At 50.7% G+C, this 25,254-nt stretch overlaps 1 protein-coding gene across 2 annotated transcripts in view; it reads left to right on the forward strand.

Annotated features, from left to right (window-relative positions):
* Positions 1–25,254, forward strand: part of ITGA11 (integrin subunit alpha 11) — a 128,541-nt gene that overhangs the window by 67,084 nt on the left and 36,203 nt on the right. For both annotated transcript variants that reach the window (XM_057543338.1, XM_057543337.1), the window contains exons 4-11: positions 1,601–1,692; positions 4,237–4,351; positions 6,973–7,100; positions 8,233–8,381; positions 13,285–13,429; positions 13,805–13,970; positions 15,339–15,409; positions 24,747–24,891. In XM_057543338.1, the coding sequence (XP_057399321.1) occupies positions 1,601–1,692; positions 4,237–4,351; positions 6,973–7,100; positions 8,233–8,381; positions 13,285–13,429; positions 13,805–13,970; positions 15,339–15,409; positions 24,747–24,891 (1,011 nt within the window). The remainder of the gene's footprint in view (positions 1–1,600; positions 1,693–4,236; positions 4,352–6,972; positions 7,101–8,232; positions 8,382–13,284; positions 13,430–13,804; positions 13,971–15,338; positions 15,410–24,746; positions 24,892–25,254) is intronic.

Genomic DNA, 25,254 nt, shown 5'->3' on the forward strand with positions numbered 1-25,254 from the left:
AGGGGAGGAAGTTGCCCAGCTGGGGCTTGGAGCTTCCTCTCCAGACTTCTCACTCCATCCCTCTGCAGCCACGGCCCTGCTGTCAGATGGGGAAAGTCGGGATGTAACTTTGGCTCTGCTGGGTTCAAGTCCCCACGCTATCATTTATCAGTGATTGACCTTATAGAAGTCACTAACCCTCTGTGCGCCTTGACTTTCTCCTCTGTAAAATGAAAATGGTGACCCCTGGGCGTCCCAGGACCAAGAGGGGGTCCTGGGAGGGCAGGTGGGCGCAGCACTTTGTAAATGATAAGGCACCATAAAAGCACCAAGGTTATTACTATTATTTTCTCTCCGGTTGGTTTTGACGGACAAAACAGAAAACAATCCCAGGCACTCGTAGAACAGCCAAGAGGGGCTTGATTTCAAAAGGAACCTTACTACAAACTGAAGGAAACCAAGGGGAAGCAAACAAGAAACACAGCCACCCCGCCCCAGCGCACAATACAGTCGGGGGTCTGAATTTCTGGCCTCTGCCCATGCCCGGCCCCAGGTCTTGCTGGCCTGGGCCCCAGAGGGTTGGCCAACTCTTCACACTTCCAATCGCCAACAGAGCTAAATGCTCCTGAGCTCTTAGAGATCATAGAGATCACTCCCCTCCCCTGAAGCAGAGAACACATCTAGACCCCGTTCACAGCAGATGAGGACTGCTCGCTCCGGCTTAACAAAATACCCACTCACTTCCCCCTAAACTCTCCTTGGCAAGTGTCTGCACATGTGTACGCGTGCATACACCACACACACACACACACACACACACACACACACACACAAACACACACACACACTGGTCTGGAGAATTCAAGCTCACTTCTTTCCTTTCAGTGGCCTGACAGAATGATCTAGTAAAACCTTCCCCAATATAATCTGCGTAGTAAATTTAATCTCCACAACCCTCTCCCTCCACCCAGTTGGCTGATAATCCTGCTCCTGAATACTCCTCTGGGGACCAGCCACAGAATGGCATTCTTGGGCAAGACCTTGTGCCTCTATAGAAGGCTCTTGTTAAGTTGGCACTTTGCTCCCTGTGAGAAAGAATCAGCTATCATGTGTCAGTTTATCAGCTGAGTGGAGAACCAGACCCTGAGAGAGCTGGGCAGGGGACTGCTACGTTTGATGGCAGGTTGTCTTAAAGAAAAACGCGGAGGAGGCACTGCATAGAGGAACCAGCCTCGGGGGGAGCCCTGGTTTGTGTGGGGTGGGGCACGGGGGGATGGCTGGGGGAGGGAAAGCTCTGCACGAGGAGATGGAAGGCTCTGCCGCCTGCCTCCTGTGTGACTTTGGGCAGTCTGCGTGACCTCTCTGAGACGCGTAGTCCTCATCTCACAGAGAGTTGAGAGGAAGTAATTAGACCATTATCTGGGCAAGGCCTTAGTAAACTGTGAAAGGCTGCCCTGACCCGCAGGCAGGTGAGGAATCCAGAGGGGCAAGGAGAATGGGGGAGGACCCTGCCTGGTACCGACTGGACCTCGGGCCCCTCTGGTGGCCAGCAGCAGCAGCAGAGTCCGGGCGGAGGACAGGCAGAAGGGGCTGCACGCTGAGTTTCTCCCTCCCACCCCAGGAAGGGTCACCCTATCCAACGTGTCCGAGAGGAAAGACAACATGCGTCTCGGCCTGAGCCTGGCCACCAACCCCAAGGACAACAGCTTCCTGGTAAGAGCCACCCACCCACCCTGTCTCCGAGCCCTAGCCCTTCCTGCCCCACAGGCCCTCTGCTTGGGGCCGCGAGGGGCGTGAGGTGGCTGCGCGTGCCCACCCACCACCCACCGGGCTGCCTGTCCGCGTGCGCTCGGGGAGCAGCCCCTCCTCTGGCTTCCTGCCTGTGCCATCCTGCCTGCTGCGCCCGAAGCTTCGGGGGGGTACAATTCAGGCAGGAAAAAGGATTGAGCCCTTTTGTGTACCTTCCCTTTGGGGCTGGGGGGAGTGCAAAGCAGATAGCCTGCAAAGGAATAAGAATAAATAAAGATATTCAACAGTCCAGTGGTAGGGGCGCCTATCCTTTCCTTTGGGGAGCCCAATTTCCTTTGGGGAGCCCAAGGCAGAGGCTGAGTCTCTGCTCCAGAACTGATGAAAGAAACAGGACACACCACACACCCTGAGAAGACTTTGAGGGGAAGCCGTAAATGAGTGAACGCAGATTTACTACAACGGAGGGACGGATACAGAGGGGTGGGCCACCTGGACTGCATAGGATCAGATGGGAAAGCTGCCCAGAGGAGGATTCTGTTTTGTTTTTAAAGAAGAGACTAGTCTTAGCAAGGAAGAAAGAGATGGGGGTACTTGGGCTGAGGTGATAGAGACATTCATTCATTTAAACTGTTTTTTGAGCACTTACAATGAACGGAGCCTGACGCCAGGCACTGGGGATTCAGCAGTCAGCAGAGCTCCTGCCCTCCTGGAGCTTACATTCTGGCTGGGGGAGAGACGATAAGCAAATGAGTAATGTGAACATGATGCTGGGACAGAAAGGCAGCAGAAGGCTGTGCTGGGAGATCTCTGCCCCCCGCCCAGGCGAGCATATGCAAGCTTTGCACACAGTGGGAGAGTGCGGGTGGCGTGATGGATTGGCACCGCCTGCCCCTTGCCATCACGTTCGGGTGAACCACCACGAATGTGGCTGAGGCTGGGACTGATGGTTCCTAGAGTAGCTGCAAGAAGATTTCCAAGAAAAATTACCCCAGAAAGCCCAGTAAAATGCACTGCTCATTTTAAGATGAGAGGGCTTGTGTCACTCTCTGTTGTCACCCATCAGTTCATTTCTGTTGACACATGAGACATCTTGGGTGTGAAGCATCAGATATCAGGGCAGTGAGATGACTGGGATGCTCAGAGACTTGACACGAGCATAGTGGCTCTGCCAGGGAAAGTCCTGAGGCGCCTCGATGTATGGTTGGCCCACAGCCCTCATCATCCCCAACCAAGGGCAACAGGACCCCTGGCCCTGTCCACGCATACTTATCAGGGGCTTTGGTCTGACCCTTTTCTCCCTCTGAGGCTCCTTGTCATATGCCTACTAACTTGATTTCACCTACTTCATAAGGTGGGATGAAGGTCCAAGAGGGATGGTGTGATACAACCCCTGGGGCCTCTGTGGGTAGGTTAAGACCCTAGTTCATAAATAGCAACTTTTGTTAACTCATTCACTCATCCATTCATCCATTCATTCATCAGCCCATCCTCCAACCAAATATCCTTCCCTCTATTCATCTATCCATCCATCCATTCATTCATCCACCCATCTGTCTACATGTCAGTCCACCCCCCATCCCCCCATCTAATCATCCATCCTTGCATCCATCCTCTCCCACATCCATCCATCATCCATTCATCTATCCATCATCCATCCATCCATCCATCCATCCATCCATCATCCTTCTAGCCCTCCAGCCATTATCCATTACCTACTCTCCCATTATTCATTCTCCCTCACTTCCAAAAATAATTTACCAGAGCTTCAACAAAGGACACAGGTAATACAAAACCTTTAAAATCTGAGTTTAAAAAAAGAAAGCTAATTAAAGAAAGGGATTGGAAGTGGAATAATTATTCTTCCAAACCAAGGGAAATTAGAGCACAAAATTTAGTCCTGAGTTTTCCAGCAGCAGGACAAAAATGGTGGCAGAAGCTGGGCTTTTGTTTTTAATGACCCTGACACTGAGAGGGACTCATCACTCAGTCTTTAAATGAGGGGCTGACATCAACGTTTTTGGTAGCAAATTGCAGAGAAAGAGCAGAGACATTCTTTTTCCTTTCCTTAGTAAGAGCCATGGGCATGTTTTGGGGACCCTGTCCTGGAAGTCTGCCCAGAAATGACCTTCAGGCGACCTCTTCAGAAAGACCCTTGAAGGGTCCACTCCCATGGATGACAATGCTTTCCCGCATCCTGTGTGGTGGGCAGGGGGAAGGAGAGTCACAACCTGATGATGGGGTGGAGAATGGGACCCTTGAAAAGACAACAAAGGAGGACGCTAAGGTTAGTTTTTCTCCATTTCACCTGAAACCAAGGGCACTAGTACATGTTACAGCAAGAGAGATTTCAGTTAGACTCAAAGAAGACCCTCTAAATCCTAAAGATAACAACACTCAGATGGAGGATTCTGTCTTGGGTCTTGGAGGTTGGGACTGGGCCGAAGGCTATTGGGCCTGGACCCTCCCTGAGGCCCCCCACTGATTGGGGGTCTATGCTGTGCTTCACAGGCTTGCAGCCCCCTCTGGTCTCATGAGTGTGGGAGTTCCTACTACACCACAGGGATGTGTTCACGAGTCAACTCCAACTTCAGGTTCTCCAAGACCGTGGCCCCAGCTCTCCAAAGTAAGTGGCTTCAAATCTGCAGACTTGGGCTGAGCGACCGACAGTCCATGGGAGGCTCCGAGCTCTGGTCACCACTATCCCATGGCTACAAAGCAGAACTTGGACTCTAGTCCCGCCCTGCTCCGGCTCTCTGGGTAACCTGTGGGGTCATAATCTTGGCCCACCCTCCCGGGGCAAAAGAGCTAAGGTTATGAAGACCATCCTGGCAGCCAGAGAGGCTCACTGCAAACCCACCCTGAGCGAGGAAGAGATTGCTGGCCCACCATGTACAGCAGGCAAGCTGCGTACTGCCGAAGTCTGGGGACATCGTTCACTTAGACTACAGTGTGCATGGTGCCCTCTGATGTTATGGGATGCAGCTGCCCTGTAGGTGGAGGGCCAAGGAGGACAGAACTACCCCTGGTGATAGTCCCATCTAATCAGTGTTCCTGGACATGAGGAAGTGCTGCCCAGCTTTCCCAGAGCCTCATGGAACACAAAACCTCCCACTCTCTCCCCACCTGCCAGGAAAGTCTGGGGAAATAACGCTCAGACCTTGCTTCCTGCAAGCCCAGACTGCTTGGCTCCGAGCCTCACTCTTTCCTGTGGGCTAACCACCAACGCCCAAGCAGCTGCTGCCCGTTTTATTGAGGGTGAGGGGATTAGCACTTCTGGCTAGAGGCAACCTCCCTCCAAGCACCAGCGCCCAGTTGGAGATGGGAAGGTGGTGCTTGAGGGGAGGGAGGAGGAAGGTCAGTCCAGCAGGGGCTGGAAGGTGGTCCTCTTAGGGGCGATGAGGAGGAGTCGATTCTATTCTTACAAAACGTCAGCGGGAGAGGCAGAGGCAGTGCCGGGGCTGGGAGGAGGCTCACAGCCAGTCACGTGAGGTGTGTCACCCCCTAGAGAGGCTCTTTCCTCTGGGCCAAGGTGTGACCATCTCAGCCTCCCACAATCTCCTGTGGCGGAGACCTCCTCACCCCGCTGACCAGCAGCAGTGCCCTGGGAGCTCAGCAGATCCAGATCCCAGGGCACCCCCCGCCACCCCTGCCAACACCACGGAGGATCTAATTCAGCAGGTCTAGGATCAGCCGCAGGGCGTGTGTACGTGCGCACGTGCGTATGTTTCAAAGGCGTGTCCTGCCATGTTTAGCAACCACAGACCTAAAGCAAGGTTCTTCCCAGTGTGTCTTAAAATGAAAAATTTGAAATCGTAAGAAAGAAATCAGTAATAGTAAATGTGTTCTAATAAAATCGGCTTTAAAATAAAAGAAACCTGGCCCCTACCAGTAGATTAGAAACCCCTCCTAATCAAGGAGTTACTGTCTCGTGTCCCTGTGGCTGCCGGCACCACAGGGCGCTCCAGCACATGGCGGGTGCTCGGTCCACAGGTGTGGGGCGAAAGCACACTGGAGAGGGACAAAGCTATCAGGCACCGTTAGCCTGGAGGTGTAGGGCCATCACATGCTGTATGCGGCGTGTGCAGACGAGACCAGAGTGTACACACAGCTTCTCCTAAAGCAGAGGTGACTCTGAGCATCCAAACGCTTCTAAGGTGCTCTCCCAAACACAGAACCTGTGACAGGCGCCTAGGCTCAAAGCCACCACCTTCCCCTCCTGGGGAGCTCTGACATCAACATACTACACCTTCCCGATGCAGGAGTTACTGGAATGGTTAACTCACAAAGACCCCTGCTGTATTGCTGTAAAGTAGATTTGAAGACAGTGTGAAATTCTCCAGTAAAAATAAGCAGATGCCCAATATTTCAATGTGATACAGTATAGTGTATATCGTATCAGATTGTATCATCTCTTATTTCAAGACAAGTCCTGCTGTTTCACAAACAGAAATAAATTACTTAGATGTAAAGAGAAGTTTTTTTAATTTGTTAGGTTACCGATGTGTCATGTTTTCTTTGTTGCTTTCTATTATTCATTTTAATTTGGTATTAATATTACAAGAATATAGAGGAAGCTTCAGGCTCAAAGCAGCGAGAGCTTGACCTGATAATGTCACTGTTACATTAACAAAGTGGTTTGGTTAAAGAAAAAATAACAAGAGGATAAGCTAAGATTCTTGAGCATTTACTTGTGTTCAGCCCTAGAAACATCACCTTGTTAATTCCTCGTGGCAGGTCCTCTACTATCATTATGCCTCTTTCACAGAAGAGAAAACCAATGCCAGGATGTTAAGTAACTTGCCCAAGGTCAAAGCCAGGGGTCAAACAGTCTGACGCCAGATTCCACATTCCTAGCTATTACACCGTGCCTCCCTCCTAAGAAGTGAAACCCATTCATTTGGGCTGCAAGTGGTAATGCCAGCCTACCCATTACAGTGAAATAAACAATAACGAGGTACTGATTTGGGCACTGTTGGCTGCCTCCCAAACACTGGCCAGCTAACGGTGGTCAGTCCCTGTTGAGGAGCAGAGGCAGTTGGGCTTAATTTATGCTTTGTTCAGACAGCCAGTGCAGAACGGTGGAGCAGAGCCAGGAATTCCTGGGCTCCTCATTCACATTGCCCAAATAAATGTTCAGCCTGAGGACAGCTCCCAGGCCAGGCTTCCCTGGACAATCATCCAGGGAATCAGAGATTTGCAGACACTGGCTCCTTGGGTAGCTGTGACCATGTTCCCACTTCCCAGGGTGCCAGACCTACATGGACATTATCATTGTCCTGGATGGTTCAAACAGCATCTACCCCTGGGTGGAGGTTCAGCACTTCCTCATCAACATCCTGAAGAAGTTTTACATCGGCCCTGGGCAGATCCAGGTGAGTGTGGTTGGGACTCTTTCCTCCTCCAAATAGGGCCCCCCCAAAGCCCATGGCAGATGCTGCCTTGGGGTGGGGGGGAGCATCTGTACATGTGCTAGAAAGGTGTAGGTGAAAGGGCCAGCAGCAGGGCCCTGCAGCCCAGGACACCCATCTCTGCTGGGCACATCAAGGGACAGTGTAGGGGAGGCACCACTGAGTGGGTCAAACACTGTCCTCTGGGATAGACACCACCTATTAACAAAAACTTTGATCAGCCAGAGAGTGAGAAGACACTAGCACCCTGCTGGGTGAGGCACAGGGGAGAATTAGACACTTTGATCTTGGAGAAGAGACGGGGGAAGAGGTCATAGCTGCCAGCACATATTTGAAATGCTGCCTGGCTAAGGAGGGGGTAGATTTATTCCGTATTGTTTTGGCAGGCTAGATGAGGACCAATGAATAGAATGGACAAGGTGGCAGATTTCAGGTCAATCTAAGAAATTATTTTGTAACAATTAGAGCTGTTAAAAGGGGAGTGGGCTTTCTCATGAAGTAATGAGTTCCCCACCACTGGGAGATCATCTTTTAAGGTACGGTGGATAAAAGTCCTGTATTGGAAATGCGCTTGTACCAAATAAACTCTGTGGGCCCATCCAACAGTGACATTTTTTCATTCTAGTCCTACTATAGGTAGGTTTCTGCTTATTCTTTAAGGTTTTTATTTCGAGGCTATTAATATTTGAGTCTTATTAATATTTCAAACTTCTCTTCCAAATTTGAAAGAACCTTAGTTCCAGAGTTTGGTGAACAATGCCATGGCCCTCCACCCACACTGCTCCTAAGATTTTAGACTTCAATTCTATGCTCAACTTTTGTCTTTTTAAGTAAGAAACTTAATCTGCTGGGCCTTTCTTTAAGTCACAGTCTCCTCTCTCAATATGCACCTCCCACCTGCCTCACCAAGCCAGCCATTCATTCCTGGAACTGTGCAGAACCTGCTTCCCTTCTGCTTAGTTCCTCTCCCTTGGGAAGGTCCCCAGCCCTCCTCACTCCTGAACCGTCCCAGAGAGATGACTCCAGAAAACCTCATCACCAAAGGGCCAGCCTTCAGGGGTCAAGATGTCCTGTTTCCCTCTCCTCTAACTTGCAGGTTGGAGTCGTTCAGTACGGAGAAGACGTGGTACATGAATTTCACCTCAATGACTACAGGTCTGTAAAAGATGTGGTGGAAGCTGCCAGCCACATTGAACAGAGAGGAGGAACAGAGACCCGGACGGCATTTGGCATTGAATTTGCTCGGTAAAAAAAAAAAAAAAAAAAAAATTAATTTTCTAAATCTCAGATACTGTTACAGTTATCTTTTGCTGCCCCACAAAATCTAGTATCTGGAGAGACAATAATTAATCCCTCAAAGTTCTGGGCATCGGCTGGGCTCAACTGATCAGTTCTCCCTTGGGTTCTCTCATGTGGTTGAAGGCTGGTGTCAGCTGGGGCTGTTGTCATCTGAAGTTTCGACTGGGCTAGACATCCAGAATGGCACACCCATGTGGCTGGCAGTGGATGTCGGCTGTTGGCTGGGAGCTCAGCTGAGGCTGGTGATCTGAGCACCCACACGTAGTCATGTGGCTTGGCTCTCTCACCGTTTGGCAGCCAGGCTTTGAGAGGAAGCATCCCAAGAGTGAGTTTTCCAGGAGACCCACACAGGAACTCTGAGACTGCCTATGACCTAGTTGCAGGAGTCCCAGAATATAACTTCTGCTATAGTCTTTTTTTTTTTTTTTTTTTTTTTTTTTTAAACGAGTCTTTTTTTTTTTTTTTTTTAAATTTTACTTATTTATTTATTTATGGCTGTGTTGGGTCTTCGTTTCTGTGTGAGGGCTTTCTCTGGTTGTGGCAAGTGGGGGCCACTCTTCATCGCGGTGCGCGGGCCTCTCACTATCGTGGCCTCTCCCGTTGCGGAGCACAGGCTCCAGACACGCAGGCTCAGCAATTGTGGCTCACGGGCTTAGTCGCTCCGCGGCATGTGGGATCTTCCCAGACCAGGGCTCGAACCCGTGTCCCCTGCATCGGCAGGCAGATTCTCAACCACTGCGCCACCAGGGAAGCCCTGCTATAGTCTTTTGATTGAGCAAGTCACTGAAGCCAGCCCAGGTTCAAGGGGAAGAGAATTTAATTTCCCCTCTTGATGGAGGAATGGCAAGGTCACGTTACAGAAGAGCATTTTGGGGCTGGGATTTCCAGTCAACTTCAGGAAATATGTTCTGCCACAGAGACCCTATGAAAAGTATGTGGGTTGTATGAGGGCAGAATCTTCTTGTGGGGTGTTCGTCATCAGTAGAATGTGAAGAACATAGTTAAATCTAACATCTGAGATTGTAGAGCAATGAGGCTGTTTCCTTAAACATCACACCAGAACTCACAATAATAATGAATGCTATCTCTGGTCATCCAGACAGATAGCTACGTGCTTATTCCAGTAACTCTGCCATGGCTCAGAACACACTGTACTCACCCCCACTGGAATCAGTGAATGATTTTTAAAGTCAGTTCCCCCAGATCTTTCCAGCTGTGGCCTAAACTCCTACGATAACTATGTCCAAAACATTTAGATTTTAAATGTATAAATTTTACACCTACGAATATGAGCTCTGCTATGTTCATTGAGACCACCGTCCCATTACCATATAATCCCATCTCACATAGGGTTAGTCGACGTGTTTAGCAGAATTCTACAATGTGAAAGCTATTTAGCAGTAACATGATTTCATGTGGTCAAAATATTAACTCTTTTTTTTTTTTAATATTTATTTATTTGGTTGCACCAGGTCTTAGTTGCGGCAGGCAGGCTCCTTAGTTGTGGCTCATGGGCTTCTCAGTTGTGACATGAGAACTCTTAGTTGCGGCACGCATGTGGGATCTAGTTTCCTGACCAGGGGTCGAACCCGGGTCCCCTGCATTGGAAGCACAGAGTCTTAACCACTGCACCACCAGGGAAGTCACCCAACCTCACTACTCTTTATGATTAAGTTACTGCTCCACCAGTGTATTTCTGTTCACTGATGAAACTTGCTCAAGCTTTTTTGCTAAATGAGCATCCCTCTGTGTAAAGATGGCTCTTACTCACCCTCATGAGAAATGGGCCCTCATGGGGGTGAGTCCCTGAGACCCCAAGCAGGCTCTTGTGAAGTGGCCTGGGGAATGGAGGAAGCCCACGCCCACTGAGCTATCAGTGAGAAGCTAACTGACTCCCGCCGGGATGGAACACACTGCTTCCATCTCATTTCGCAGCCCATCTCCCCCAGGTCAAGTGTGTGTGACTCACCTAGTAGTTTGAACCATCATGACTCACGAGCACTGCTGGGGTGTGCGATCTACACCTCAAGTGAACTTTGAAATCTGATCTTCCCAGCCAAGTCTGGGTCCCAAATTACAGCTGGTGCCTTTTAAGGTAAAAGGTTTTCTCTCCTCACTCAGCTACTCATAATGCATTTTTTTCTGTGTACCTACTAGAGTACAAAGATCCAGGCCATGGACTTGAGGGGTTATAAAGAGGGTAACCCGTGACCCCTGGTTTAATAGGGGAGCTCTGGTAAGCGCCACCCTAACTCAGTGAGGATGAGAGAGGAGGGCTCCAAGGGAGGGACCAGAGAGGACTGCCAAGATGGGGGATATCTGACAGACCCCAGGATTCCAGCAGGGAGAGGTGGAGAGAAGACATTCTACAGAAGACATTCTGCCCCAATAAGGGCAGAGGAGAGGGAAAGTTGAACGTTTACATTCAGAGCCTTGCTCTGAGCATGGTTCGTGTTGGGGAGTAGTAAGCCCTGCAGCTGCAAAGATGGTTTGGAGTCAGATTGTGAGAGTTATAACGTTGTAGCTAAAACAAGCGTGATTGGCCACTGAAGGTTCTTGAATGTCATCATCAAATGTGCGCATGAAGGTGAGTCTGGCAGCCATGTGTGGCTTTGAGGGGAGGGGACAGGACAGCGCTGCAATGCCACCTTCATTCACTCAACACTTTTTATTGAGCATCTACTATGTGCCTCACACTGTTTTAGACACTTGGGATAGATCAGTGAACAAAGCAGATAAATGTCCTGCCCTTGTGAAGCTGATATTCTAGAGGGTGAGGCAGACAATAAGCAAAAAAACAAAAAAACAAAAAACAAATAAATAGCTAGTATGCTAGAGGGAGATACAAGCTATGGGGGAAAAAATAGAGTCTGGTAAAGGCAGTCAGGCAGGTTGGGGAGGGCAGGTATTTAATCAGCATTAACCAAGTAGTCAGGGAAGGCTTCACCAAGAGCTGACATTTGAGTGGAGACTTAAAGGAGGTGAGGAAGTTGGCCAAGCAGGTGCCTGGCAGGGGAGGTTTCAGAAAAGGGAGCAGCTCAGATAAAGGCCCTAAAACAGGAGCGTGCCTGGTGGTTCCAGGATCAGTGAAGATTCCAGCAGGAGGAGGGGCTCAGAGGGATTACCAAGGGTTTCTCGGGCCATTATCAGGACCTGGGAGAAATGGGAGCCAGGACAGGTTTTGAGCAGAAAGGAGACGTGATATGACCTTTCTCCAAAGGGTCACATTGGCTTCCAGGTTCATGGAAACTGTCGTGAGTATAAAGCTTTCACTGCACTCCAGGAAGTTATAGTCTGATCTACAAAGCAACAAATCCAAGTCTTTTACACAATACAAATTCACAATTTTAAATCTGATGATTCATGCCAATACTTATGCTATTACAGATTCATACAGATATTCACACCATTCCACTCTATGGAAATATGATCCTGAAACTTCCTTGGCTCCATATGTAATAAAGCCTGTTTTTCCCATGCTATATTTTTTCTCCTGGAGTTTTGTTCCTGGACCTGGCCCTCCAATGAAGTCATGGAAGCATCTCGAGTCTCCTTTGAAGGACTAGCAGCATTCTCCCTCCACTGAGTCGGGCTTAAGACCAAAATATTCTCTGTATTTTGTCATGTCAAGTGTGCCTCTGCCCCCCTTCAGTCCATGCCTCATACTAAAGTTAGAGGAGTTTTTAAAGCCAGCATATTCAGACTATCATAGAATTGCTAAGAGAATGGCAGATGGTCTGTTTCTCTTAACTGGTAGCTTGAAGATGCTCTGAACTAATTTATTCCAAGTTTTGTGAATTCCTTAACATCTAAATCACGCACGTCAGCTCATCAGCTTGCTGTGTAACAAAAGATACCCCTGGTAACCAAAGCCTTAGGGTGATGGGATTTAACCTGACATCATGGTACTTGAACCTGTGAGTCAGACCTTTGAGGACTCACTGCAGAGTCTAAGGGTAACATTTATTTTTAGGTCCTTATTGGAAAATTCAGAACCTCATGGTCTGAAGGAGAGTTGGCCTCACACAGGCGCCAAGAGCCAGTGATGGTTCAGGAGCCAATTTTTCCTGCTTCGTAGATGGGTCACCAGCTCCAAGAGTCCATAGAGTGCCAGCCCCCCGGCTCCTGGTTGGACTGCCCAGCAGGCAGGCCAAGCACCTGCTCCGGCCACTGAAAACAAAATAAAAAGCAAGAGAGAGAAATATTTGTCATAGAATTTGATATTTAATAGTTCCCCAAATAGAATCAAAGTAGTTCTCCTGGGAAAAATCGGAACTTTGTCAGGCTTCATCACACATTTTATGGGCCAGCGTTGTTCGGCTGTTGAATTGCTCTGGCACCTCACCTTTTCAGAACTGAGGGAAGTGGTTCTCAACTCCAATGTTCATTAGAACTTTTGAAAAATGCTGGTGCCCAGGCCACACTCCAGAAATTCTGATTTCATGAGTCCAGGTGGGGCCTGGGCATCACTTTTTTTTTAACTCCCCAGATGATTCTAATGTGTGGCTGGGCTTTTGAACCGTTAAATTAGGGCCTCTAAAGGTCTCCACCTGACCCTGAACTCCCCTCCCAGACCCGCCCCGTCCCCCTGCTTCCCCAAAACAGCAAGATCAGGACTTGAGAGGGGCTTTTTAAAGTCACTCTTTAAAGACAAGCAGATTTAAGACGCATCTGAGCAGCTGGCGAGCGAGTAGTCTGGGCATCTCAATCCAGCTTCTTCTTTGGTTCGAGGTCCCAACACCCTGTAGGGTTGCCCGGGGGCTTAGCCCTGGCTTCGTGGCGGTAGGAGTGCCAGGGCTGTCCCATCCCCAGCTTCCTCTGTGACCCTCTGCCTGTGCTTGGGTTCCAGCTCAGAGGCTTTCCAGAAGGGTGGAAGGAAAGGGGCCAAGAAGGTGATGATCGTCATCACGGATGGGGAGTCTCACGACAGCCCAGACCTGGAGAAGGTGATCCAGCAAAGCGAGAGGGACAACGTGACCAGATACGCTGTGGCCGTGAGTCCTGCCCTACCTGTCCTGCCCCTGCCCACCCTCTAGAGGCTCCGCCATCAACCCCTTGGGGACTCTGGGGTGGGGGGGCAGTTCTGGGCAGTGAACCAGCCATCCAGGCCCTCAAATGGGCCTCTCCTTGTTACATCTTCTCCTAAAGAGCAGTTGAGAATCTCCTTTCTGTCCTGCCCAGGTTTATCCGCAACAGCTGTGGGGGTTTTTTCTCCATTGCCAGGGAGGTTCTGAAACCTCCGAAAACTAGAAAACACTCCCAAGCCCTGGAACCCTATCTTAGAACAGGGTCGGAGTCTGGGGCCATGGGTGTGCGGGGAGGTCTGTGCCATGTCCCGGTTTGTCGCCCCTGCCCCTGTTCCCTGGCAGGTCCTGGGCTACTACAACCGCAGGGGGATCAATCCAGAAGCTTTTCTAAACGAAATCAAATACATCGCCAGTGACCCCGATGACAAGCACTTCTTCAACGTCACTGATGAGGCGGCCCTGAAGGACATTGTCGACGCCCTGGGGGACAGGATCTTCAGCTTGGAAGGTGAGCGCTGCTTCTCGACAGGGGTCCACGCTCCTGGGCTCACAGCAGGTGAAGCCCACAGAGCGAAATCCAGCCCCCCCGGGGTGGGAGGGTTTAGCAGGAGTCCTCCCTTTGTGATGACCGCCAACACTGGGGTGCTCCTGTGCTGGATGCGAGGCTGTGCACTTTCCAAACAGCCACGGAGGCTGGTTCTGCTGATAATTCCCTCCTCTTACCGTGGAGGAAACTGCAGCTCGAAGGGGCCAAATGACTTGCCAGAGCTCCGACAGCTCAGGAAGGAATTGGGGTTTGAACGAGCATTGCCAGACTTAGCAAATATAAAATACAACATTTGTGGCAGACTTGTACTAAAAAACCATTAGTTGTTTGTCTGAAATTCGAATTTAACTGAGCGTCTCGTATTTTATCTGGCAACTCAAGTTGAGCCCAGCCGAGCCAGACTCCACCGCCTGAAACGCTCACTCCCCAAGTCCCACTGCTCCCACTCGACCTTTTGGCGGGGTTTCCTCACATTGCCTCTCTCCTTAATAATTCAAACTCCAGTTTCGATTTGCATGGGTCTCGTTGGCACCATATATTGCTGTAGAGGGGCCCTTGCCATACTGGGCTCTACCATACGGGGGGATTGTCAAAAGAGAAAGAGGGCAGCATCCCAGAGCCCAGGCAGTCTGCTCTGCATTGGAGATGGCGAGCTACAGACACAGGGAAAGAGAAGAAAAGCCCTCATAACCCATGATAAAGGAATAGAAAGTATGAACCTGTTTGACCCTCACCTTAGAATTAAACATCCAAATCAGTGAGTTTATTCTCGAAATGGTCGCCTCGCGTGACGAGAACATTGGCTCCAGTGACGAGAACATTGGCTCCAGTGACACGTCAGGAGGCCCTGTGCAGGGAGGAGCTTTCAGCACGCATGGGATTCCTGTGCAAATCTGTGGTGGTGACAGGTCTTCCTCCTAAGGGTCAATTTGATATTTGGGAACCATCCAGAAGCATCTGGAACCAAATCTGGTGAACAGTAGAAATGAACAAAGTGGGAAATTCCATTTCTTGCCAACAGTGCAGATTATTTCTTTCCGTGCACTTTTCTGGATCTTTCCCCTACGTTGACATCCCTATAGTATGCGTGCCCTGTAATATAAGTCGTTCCAAGTCCTTTTCAGCAGGGAGTGAGCTGCTAATAATAAACCTACACGACCACCTGGAAGGTGCCTGCTGCTGGGGCAGATGAGCTGGTCCAGGCCCGGGGCCCCCTCTCACCTCCCTGCAAGTGCTTCCGGGTCACAGGTGCTGGGGACTGAGCTGCAGGCATGTCTGGTGCTAAGAAATCAGGTGCGGAGCTAACATCTTTCTGTCCCTCTGTTTCAGGCACCAACAAGAATGAAACCTCCTTCGGGCTGGAGATGTCACAGACAGGCTTTTCCTCTCACATAGTGGAGGTAAGGACGGGTTTAGAGCTGCCCTCCTGCCCTCTCACTCTTCCCAGCTCTCTGGGTCATCATCTCGCCATTCTTGGGCTGTCTCTCATCCCCCTTTCTCTCTTTCTTGGGGTCTCTCTGCCTCTCATCTTCTGTGGGTGGAAGAAGGATGTCAAGGTCATCAACTTATAATAAGCTGTCTCAAGCCCCCCCATGCATGGGGATGTGTTCCCCCAGGACCAACGGTCCCATTCAGTCCATAGAGCTTCGTGCAAAAACTAGGTCAACGTGGCAAAACCACTTGCCTGGGCTGTAATAGTGCCCTGCATGCCCCTGGTGGCCTGTGTGTGCAGGGGCACGGCCCTGCATTGATGTTGGGAGGGTGTCCAGATGTGCCAGGTGTGCTATGGAAGGCAGCCCACATGGGCTTCTCTCTTTGCGGACTCGGCATCGTGTTGCAGAGGTCCCAAGCAGACCTATGGTGTCACAAGCGTCATGTTCTGTCTGGGGCATGTGCTTCACCTGGTTCTGATTCTCAAGATGAGGCTGAAACCTCATAGGATTTCCAGAGGGGCAGAGGAGTCCATAGCTGCATGCTTTATAAGCTGTTTGGGGTATAGCCCTGCCGTGGAGTACCATGCAGGGAAAGCCTGTGTTGTCAGTATCAGCACATGCCCCCGTGGCATGCTTTGGACAGACAGGTGTCCTGGGTTTGCATGCATATGCTCTGCCCAGGCTGGCCCTCATGGGAGTGGACTTGCACCCCCTAATTTGCCAGAAAAGGCCTATCAGTCCATCCCACTTATATGTCACTTTCAGTAACCCGCCGAATTCTCCCAACTCCTCTGTGAGGTGGACAGGGCAGGATTCCTTGTTCCCGGTTTCCAGATAAAGAAGCCAAGTCCCAGGAAGGTTGAGTGACCTGCTGAAGTGACAGAAGTAAGAGAAATATTAGTCTCATGCTCTCTCCCCAACAACGAGCAGCTGCTCCGTGAGAGCGTTTGGAATCTAAGGGGGCCTCAGTCAGAGATCCCAAATCGGAGGGAGGGGGACAGATGCACAGCAGACAGCAGGCAGATGGATGGAAACGCGACTCACGCTCAGCATTTCCTGAGCTGCATCTGGACTGTCTCGTGCCTGCTTGAATACAGCAAAATATAAATATAACTGCCCTATATTGATAACAGTCATGTAATATGTGCCGAGCACTTTAATATTTCCAGAAAATTTCTGTGCCTCATTCATGCTCAGAAACAGCCCTGCAAAGTAGGCAGATGGTAATAGTTGTCCCATTTTAGGTTGTTATATCAGCAAATCTTTTCAGTGCCTTTTCTGTGCTGGGCCCTGTGCTGGATGCCAGGAGGTTCAGAGGTGAGAGCCCTGCCCTCAAGGAGCTCACAGTCTGAGGGTAAGGGGCCGAGTACCAGGAGGGACGAGGGCATCCATTTGTACAGGTCAGGCGGCAAGTCCTGTGCTCCAGCTGGACTAGCCCTGGTCTCCTGACTCCGGGGTCAGGGCTGATTGGAAAATGCAGCAAGGAAAATCAATTTCATTAAATCCAACAAGCATTTGTCATATGCAACTAAGGTATCAAAAGGGAGTGGAAATTATTCTTGCCAAACAGGAGTCAGTTTGCAAACAATGCAGAACAGCAGTTCTGAGCTTGGAGAATAAGATAACAGAAACTACAGACTTCTCCTGGGTACAGGCATTCAACTTCAGGAGGCCCCCCCTATCCATGGAGCCCCTGTGGAGACCCCCTGCTCAATGGGGAACCAGCTGGACTCATCTAACACTAATTAAGGCAACATGTGATCAGGATCTTACAGAAGGAAAGGCCCAGGCTAGGGGAGGGGGGTGTCAGGGAAGGATCGGGGGAGGCAGGCACTTGGACAAGAATTTCAGCAGCCATGGGTGGCAGCAAGCAGGAGAAGAGAGGAAGTTGTGTGCACAGGCCTGGGGGAAGTCTGAGCACAGACAGGGTTGGGGAGGGGGTCTCGGAGCAGCCCTGATGTTGGGGACAGCAAGAGAGAGTGAATGTCCCATGTCTCCATCTTCCACTTCGAGGTCATTTTTCGAGCATCTCCCCGTGTGCCCGGCTCTGTGCGAGGCACTGGGGATGTATTGGGTTGGCCAAAAATGTCGTTCAGGTTTTTCCGTAACATCGTAGGGAAAACCCGAACAAACTTTTTGGCCAACCCAATATACAGAGAGACGAAGGTAACATTTCAGCTGACAGCAGCTCACAGTCTAGTTAGGGAGAAAGACTCTTAAATGGTAAGTTCAGTCTCCTGCTTCTAATACTGTGATCTGTGTGTGCCCAGGAATCAGGGAACCTAAAGAGAAGGGAGGTTAAGACAAGCTTCAGGGATTCGGGGGAGTTCAGCTGAACCCTGACAGTGGCCCAAGCAGCAGAGTGTGTCAACAAGATGTGTCCTTGCAGGATCAATGAGTTCCCCGGCTGCAGGGGAGATACCAGGAGCTCAGAGCCCCAGCTTGTTATTGACATCAAGGTCATGTGCTGCCCTGTGCAGCTTCTTCCACGTGCTCAACTCTTGTTCTCTTCTCCTAATCAGAGAAACCAGGACGCCTCTCCCCACCCTGTAGATACAGACCCCAGTTCTTCTATCACCCCGTGTCTTGTTTTCAAGTGACAGACATCTGGAAGTTTTTATCTGATAGGACTTTGAAAGAGACAGTGATTACATTTGAATCTGAGACTCTTTTATACTTTTTTAAAAAAAATTCTAAATAAATAAAATCCTTCCAAATCCAAAGGAATTGTGCAATGATGGTGGGCTGTCTGGCACCGTGACTGGCCATTGGGTTGCTATTTTAGAGCACAGAGGTTTTTCAGTTCCAGGCTGCTGATGCCATCATAATTGGCCACAGGGGCTTCCCTGGTGGTGCAGTGGTTAAGAATCCGCCTGCCAATGCAGGAGACATGGGTTCGAGCCCTGGTCCGGGAAGATCCCACATGCCGCGGAGCAACTAAGCCCGTGTGCCACAGCTACTGAGCCTGCGCTCTAGAGCCCGTGAGCCACAACTACTGAAGCCCGCGCGCCTAGAGCCCGTGTTCCGCAACAGGAGCAATGAGAAGCCCGTGCACCGCAACGAAAAGTAGCCCCCGCTGGCCACAACTAGAGAAAGCCCACGCGCAGCAACGAAGACCCAATGCAGCCAAAAATAAATAAATAAATAAATAAATTATAAAAATAAAATAATTGGCCACAGCTGTCCTGTCCCTCAGATTCCAACTCCGCAGCTCTCTGGGAACTGGAGGCAGGAAGGTCTGGCCTTTCAGCTTTACCCAGAACTGGTCCTGAGCCCGAGTCCATCTCCTGTTTGAACCCCTGGGCTCCATCTCCCCTGGAAATGCTCCACAGACAGCCTCAGGCAGCTGTTTCCTGCAAATGTGCTGAAAGAGTCTTCAGCTGCCCTGGGCCTGTTGAGCTCTGTCAGAAGGAAAGATCCCTAGTCCCAGGGGAAGGACCCAGTAGAATGTTCACAAATGGCAGAGGAAAGGCCCAGGGTCTGATAACCTGGTCTGCTGCCATCTTACCTAGCAATGAAAGCAGCCTTCAAGTTAGGAAGGGTGAAAGCAACAAGAGGAAGGAAGGACCAGAGCCCAGGTTAGGAGAGGAGACCCCAAGACATTCCCTGGCCTCCGGATGCACTAAAGCTCCAGGCCACAGGCATTACATTCCAGGCTGATGGCCAAAGTTCAGAGCTGCTGGGAAAACCCAGGGACCTGGAGCCCCAGGAAACTCTAGTCCTGATTAGCAAAAAGGGGAAAGAGAGTATTCCAGAAATTACCATCAGGAAAATTAGCTATGGATCCCTGGCCACGTTTCAGAATGGATGTGTAAGCCAATGGTTCCCTTAGCATTTGGAAATGAATGCAAAATCCGCGAAGAGCTGGAGTGGCTTCCATTAGTGCTGGCTGCTTGCTGAGGTGATGAACTCCCTGTCAAGCTGGGTAACCAAGAAAAAGCTGCATGAATCTGCCAGAAAGCTTGCAGAAGGGATCCATACCTCTGACTCTGTAATCCCCATGGGCCACAAGGTGTGAAGGAAGGAAGAGGACCGTATATAATTGATGCCCGTGGTGATGGATGGAGCTGCAGGGGAGCCCCTTTCCGTGATGGACTCTCCTACACTGCACTCCATAAATCTACCCAACACCGAAAGTTTACAGAAGGAAGCAGTTTTATTAGGGTGGATCTTGTCTACACAAAAGACTTGACCGCTCACCCAAGATGGGAACAGATCATTTTTCCTTTAAACTACACACTGATGGTCCGGCAGGCCCAGCCTCAGTTACATTTGAAACAAGCCAAGGGGACGGGTTGGGGGTGAGTCTTATTCCCAGACCAACAGCCCCAGCCATCCCGCTGCCTCTTCAGCCTGTGCCCTTTTCAGCCGCCCTCCTGGGGCTGTGGACGAGATAGCTAAGGTTATTGGCTATTATGTAAGGTTCTCAGCTGTTGAAGCCTTAAAGTTGTCATCTTTCCTAAGAGTTTTGCATTTGAATTCGCTTTGCATATCTGATTCAATCAAAAATAAAAGAAACTCATCCATAATGGTGAAATGAGGGGTTGACACCTAAAGGCTGTAAAGCCCTTCTGAGTCCTCTTAGCCCTAGATGGTGGACTCTTCCCCCTGCCAGCTCTGGGGCAGGCAGTCAGGGCTGCCCCCATGCGAGTCCAGGACATGGTAGCCAAAGTCTGCCACCATGCTGTTCTGGATTGTTTACAAGTTGACTCCTGGTGGCAAGAATCATTTCTGGTTCATTGAGGTCCTCCGAAGCCCAGCCCCATGTCCTCAGGCTGTGCCCTGGTGCCCAGCGCCTCACTCCTGGGCCTTGTTCCAGGACCTCTGAGTAGAAATAACCCACCCTCTGATCTGGAATGAGTAGTCAAGTAACAGCGTGCTCTTTGCTCCCCACACCCGCTCCTCGACGCCCCCTCCTCGTGCCCTGACCACTGTCTTCCAGCACCACGAATGGTGCGGGACCCCTCTCCACAGAAGTGTTGCAGGCCTGTTTCTGGGTCTTTCCTGCCCAATCCCACCTAAACCTCTGGGCACTCATCCCTTTCTCAGGCTCCACTTTAGGCTTGTTGAAAACATCTTCTACTGAGAGAATCTGAGCAGCTAGTTAAAGCATACTCCACCCTCTTAATGATGCATTTGCCTTAGAAGGGGCTCTCGGGAACAGAGTCCTGCCCACCCCACGGCCACTCTGGTGATGGACATGCAGGCGAGGGAGGCTGGGGGAGGAGACCAGCCCTCGGTGCCCTCTAGGTGGTCTCCCTGTGAACAGAACCACCAGGGGCCACCTCCACCTGTCTCCACAGTCCTGCCTCTCCAATGCCAAGAACTACTAGCATCTGGTGTTCTCATTCCATTACTACCAGGCTGGAGGAAAGCACTGCCTGGCCGTGTGGCCTCAGACAAATCATTTAACCTCTGTGAACCTCAGTCTTTGAGCAGATGTCTGAAAAATGTGTGTGGAATTGAATCTTGAGGCTTGGAATTGGAAGTGTGCATTTCAAGACTTCCTAATAGGTCAAGTAAGGTTTTCTTAAAATCCTTTCCTAACTCCACCATGCACCCACCCCCACCCGCCTTGGCTGGTCACCCGTTCCAGTGGGTCCTCAAAATAAGTTGTCCTTGCCTCTATCAGATCATTCCTCACAGGCGGCTGTACTGACTCATCTGTAGGTCCAACCTGACTGTGAGATCTGATTCTTTGACTCCTGCCTCCCTGGAAGTGCTTTATGGGTGAATTAATGAATGAGAAGAACTACTATGTACCCAGTCCTTATTGGCTGCCAGGTGCCCTGCCAAGGATTCAAAATGCTAGTTCTCACCACAGAACTATTTACAGCTGAGGACCCTTAGGCTAGGAGAGAGTGAGGAACTTTCCCAACGTCACACAGCTAGAAGTTTTGGAGCTAGAAGTGGAACTCAGGAATGTCTGACACCAGAGGTCATGCTCTAACCCCCAGGCCAGGGATTCTCAACCTCTTGCCCCCCTGGGCTGGGTACTTCTTTGCTGCGGGGCTGTCCTGTGTGTCGTAGGGGCCCAGCAGCATCCCTGGCCTCTACCCACCAGAGGCCGTAGTAACCTCAACACCACCCCCAGCTGGGACAACCAGAGCTGTTTTGCAGGCACCGCTAAATATTGCCTGGGGGGCTAAACCACCCCCAGCTGGGAAGCACTGTTCTAGAATATGCTGCTTCCTGTGCTGGGGATGCGACCCGACCCTGGCTGTGGGCAGGGACTGGCTGGAACATGGAGTTTGGGGAGATGTGGCCACACGCCAGGGAGCACTCAGCTCAGCTGGGAAGGTAATACTGCTGCAGGGCTGGCCAGAGGGCAGCTGAGGGCTGAGCTGGCAGGATCTGATGGTGAGTGCCAGGCTCAGGCACGTACAGGTACAGGTCGTCCTCAGGGAGGGCACAGACTTGGCCTTAGACCTCCTGAGGGCCACCAAGCTTGTGTCCTCATTTCCTCACAGAGCACCAGGAAAGTCAGCTGGTGCCGAGGGTCCATCTGTGCAAGGCCACCCAGGTACACCCTGGTAATATCTGGTGGGGGCCCCAGAGGCCTCGTAGGAAAGGAGGCCGTATGTCAGGGAGCCGGTGCCAGGCCTGGGGCATGGGACACGGCTCTTCCCCAGAATGCCCTGCTGTTTGTTTTCCAGCTGGGCTTGCATGCCTGGCTTCTTCTGTCAAAGCTTTTGTCCTTTTTTCGGCTCCACCCTTCCAGATTTTTTACAAACTCAAAATGTCTGGGCTCCCCCAACTGGGAAAAGATTGTGACAACCTGAGGTTTGCCTTGTGGCCTTGGCTTGCCCTCTCGGCCCGCCCACTCCTCAGAGTGCGCCCTCTCCACAGCAGGGCCCCCAGGAGACCCTGCTCAGGAAATGGCCTCCCACTAGAGCGCAAGCCTAGAGCCACTGCCGGGTAGAATGGCACAGGTGAGAGCCTGGGACCTCCACCCTTGCCCAGTGCTGCCAAATGCAGAAATCCTGATGGAATTCCCCAGCCCCACATGTGGTGAGTCAGCATCAGGTCTCCCCAGCTGAACCCCAGGCACCCAGGTTGAGCCAGCCCTTCTCAGTGCATTGCAAAGGCTTCTGGTCATCTACAAAGCCAAGACATTCATCTTCAAAGGCCTCCCCGTGAAGCAGAGACTGGTCTGCTGTTGCATCAGAAGCAGAATCTAGGGGCTTCTGGTGAAGCAGATAGTCATTTTCTCCTCTGACCAACCCCGTCCCAGCCCTGCTTCTGACTTGCTGTGTGACCTCGGGCAACTCCCTTTCCCTCTCTGAACCTCGGGTGCTCATTAGTCTAGTGCAGATAATAAATATCTGTCCCTCTGGTCTCTCACAAATGAGTGACTGGGTGAGAAAGGGTCCCTCAAAGAATGGAGCACATCCCAAGTGCAAGGAATGTTGGCGCGAGTCCCTGAGGCCCTGGCCCGGATCCTGGACCCAGCAGATTGTCAGACTCTCCCAGGCTGAGGCACACAGAGTGGGAGGGAGAAAGCTAATGAGAAAGTGAGACTTTAAACACAACCCAGCACATCGGACTCACCCAAGAGCAGCTTATTTATAGCTGTAAAAACATCCTGTCTGAACAGTCAGTTCTACCTCTAGAATATTAGGACTTTTTAATCCTTATATATGATCAACTTTACTCTTTAAAGTGACACCTTGGAAATGAGAAAAGGAAGCTTAACTTATTATGGTTCACAATCTTGCCCTCTCCACCGCCAGTAATGAAATTAGTGCCTGGGGATTCCGCCTGTGTGTTTAGTTACGGCTCTGATTGTCCCAAGGCCAGAGTCACATTTTTCTATTGGCACCGTTGCTTTGGGGGCAAGGAGAAATTGAGTGCCTTGGACCACAAGTGGTGGGGAAACCGCAAATCCCACCGACCAGCTGGGTTGAAGGAGGGCTCAGTGGGAGAGAGGTGACTTCACCAGCTTGTGCTTTAACAGCCCAAAGCTGGGAGGCAAAGCTGGATGCCCCTGGCACATGATCACCAAGGTGACCCAGGAAGGCAGCCCCTCCCTGCTTCCATGCCCCCTCCTCAGCCCCTAGTTGTCCCTAGTCACTTCTCTTCCTCTTCTGAGTGCTTGCTGTTTGTCTTCCTATACCCACTAGTTATGTGGATGGTTTGGGGGGGTGGGGATAGGGTGCAGGGACAACCCAGGGAGTGAGTGGACCCGGTCCTCGGAAATGACCCTGGAGGCTTCCCCTCAAGGAGCCAGAGCTCCCCATCTTCCTGCCCAGGCATCGCAGCATCCGCTTACCCTGCAACTAAAGACAAGCTCCTGTCCTTGGGGTGCTGGCTGTCACAAATGTGGCCCTGGCTTATCTGTCTAGCCTCACATTGAGCCACCTTGCCCTCTTACTCAAGGCTCCAGCCCCATCAAACAGCTTTCAGTTCCTTAAGCCAAAGGCTCTGAACTCTCTCCGGCCTCAGGGCATTTGCACAATGCTGTAGGTTTGGTGGCAGGACCTCTGGAGCTTTTGCTGTCTGCCTAAACTTGTCCAAACACACAAATCACAGAATGAAGACTTAAGTCATCATAGTTTTCCATTTCCTTAGTTAAGATGAAACAACCATTTCCGAGAAGGTAGAAGTATGTGATGTTTGTATTAAAGTAAACTTAAATATCGCTAAAAAAAAAAAAAAAGTCCCATCCCTCTGGGTGTCTGGGTAAGCATCACTTGCTCAAAACGCTTTTCCTGAGCCCCCTCTCAATCTAAATTCAACCTCACCATGACATTTATCATATCCCTCATTGTGTGGCATTTATCACAGTTTGCAAGTATTATGTTTATTTGTATATTTATTTATATCTGTGAGCTCTGTGAGGGCAGGGACAGTATCCCCAGCACCAAGCAAGTGTCTGACACAAGATAGACACGCAGTGACTTTTTACTGAAGAAATGAAGAAGTAGGATTTACACACTCAGAAAAGCAGCTCAGACACTGCGAAGGAATGGGAAGGAGGAAAAGCATAAGGACACCACTTAAAGAAGTGTCAGAAGGAAGGGATGGTGACGAGAGATTTCCTAGAGGGGTTCTGAAGCCCAAAATGGAATGGAGCTTTGGTCCTGGATTTGGAGTTTGTTTCTAGAACATTCCTTCAAAGTTCCTTGGCTCCTTCAAAAGCCAAGAATCCTGACTGGAAGTTGGGCTATTAAATAACAAACCCAGGAGAAGGTGCCAGAGGGGACGGGCAGATGGATGCTTCATGGTTGCGGACGTGGTGCGGCTTCCTGGCGAGGGGCACCTGGGGGACACGAGCTGATGCGCATCCCCTTCCCAATGTCAGGATGGGATTCTGCTGGGAGCCGTTGGTGCCTATGACTGGAATGGAGCTGTGCTAAAGGAAACCAGTGGCGGGAAGGTCATTCCTCTCCGAGAGTCCTACCTGAAGGAGTTCCCCGAGGAGCTCAAGAACCACGGCGCGTACCTGGGTAAGAGCCAGAGCTGAGGGGTGGCTGGCAGGCGGTGGGCGAGGAGGGGACCTGAGGGATCCAGAACCTGCCCACACCTGAGACCAGGGGCCTGTCTGAGCATATCTGTGCTGATCCAGGCACAGTCAGGGGCCATTGCCTCTCCAGCCTGGCGTCCACCACATCCAGCGCCATGCCTAGCACGTCACAAGCTCTCGATAAGCAGGCAGAATAAATGACATGCAACGCACCCCAACCTGAAATCTGATGTTTCAGTTGATGCTTCTAGACTCTAGGGCAGCTGTTGTTGTGTTTTCAGGTTTGAGTGCACGAAGCCTGGCTCCCCAAGGCAAAATGCAAGTCGAGGATGTGTTAAGGTTTACA

Source organism: Balaenoptera acutorostrata, chromosome 3, assembly GCF_949987535.1.
Source record: "Balaenoptera acutorostrata chromosome 3, mBalAcu1.1, whole genome shotgun sequence".
NCBI classification, from domain to species: domain Eukaryota; kingdom Metazoa; phylum Chordata; class Mammalia; order Artiodactyla; family Balaenopteridae; genus Balaenoptera; species Balaenoptera acutorostrata.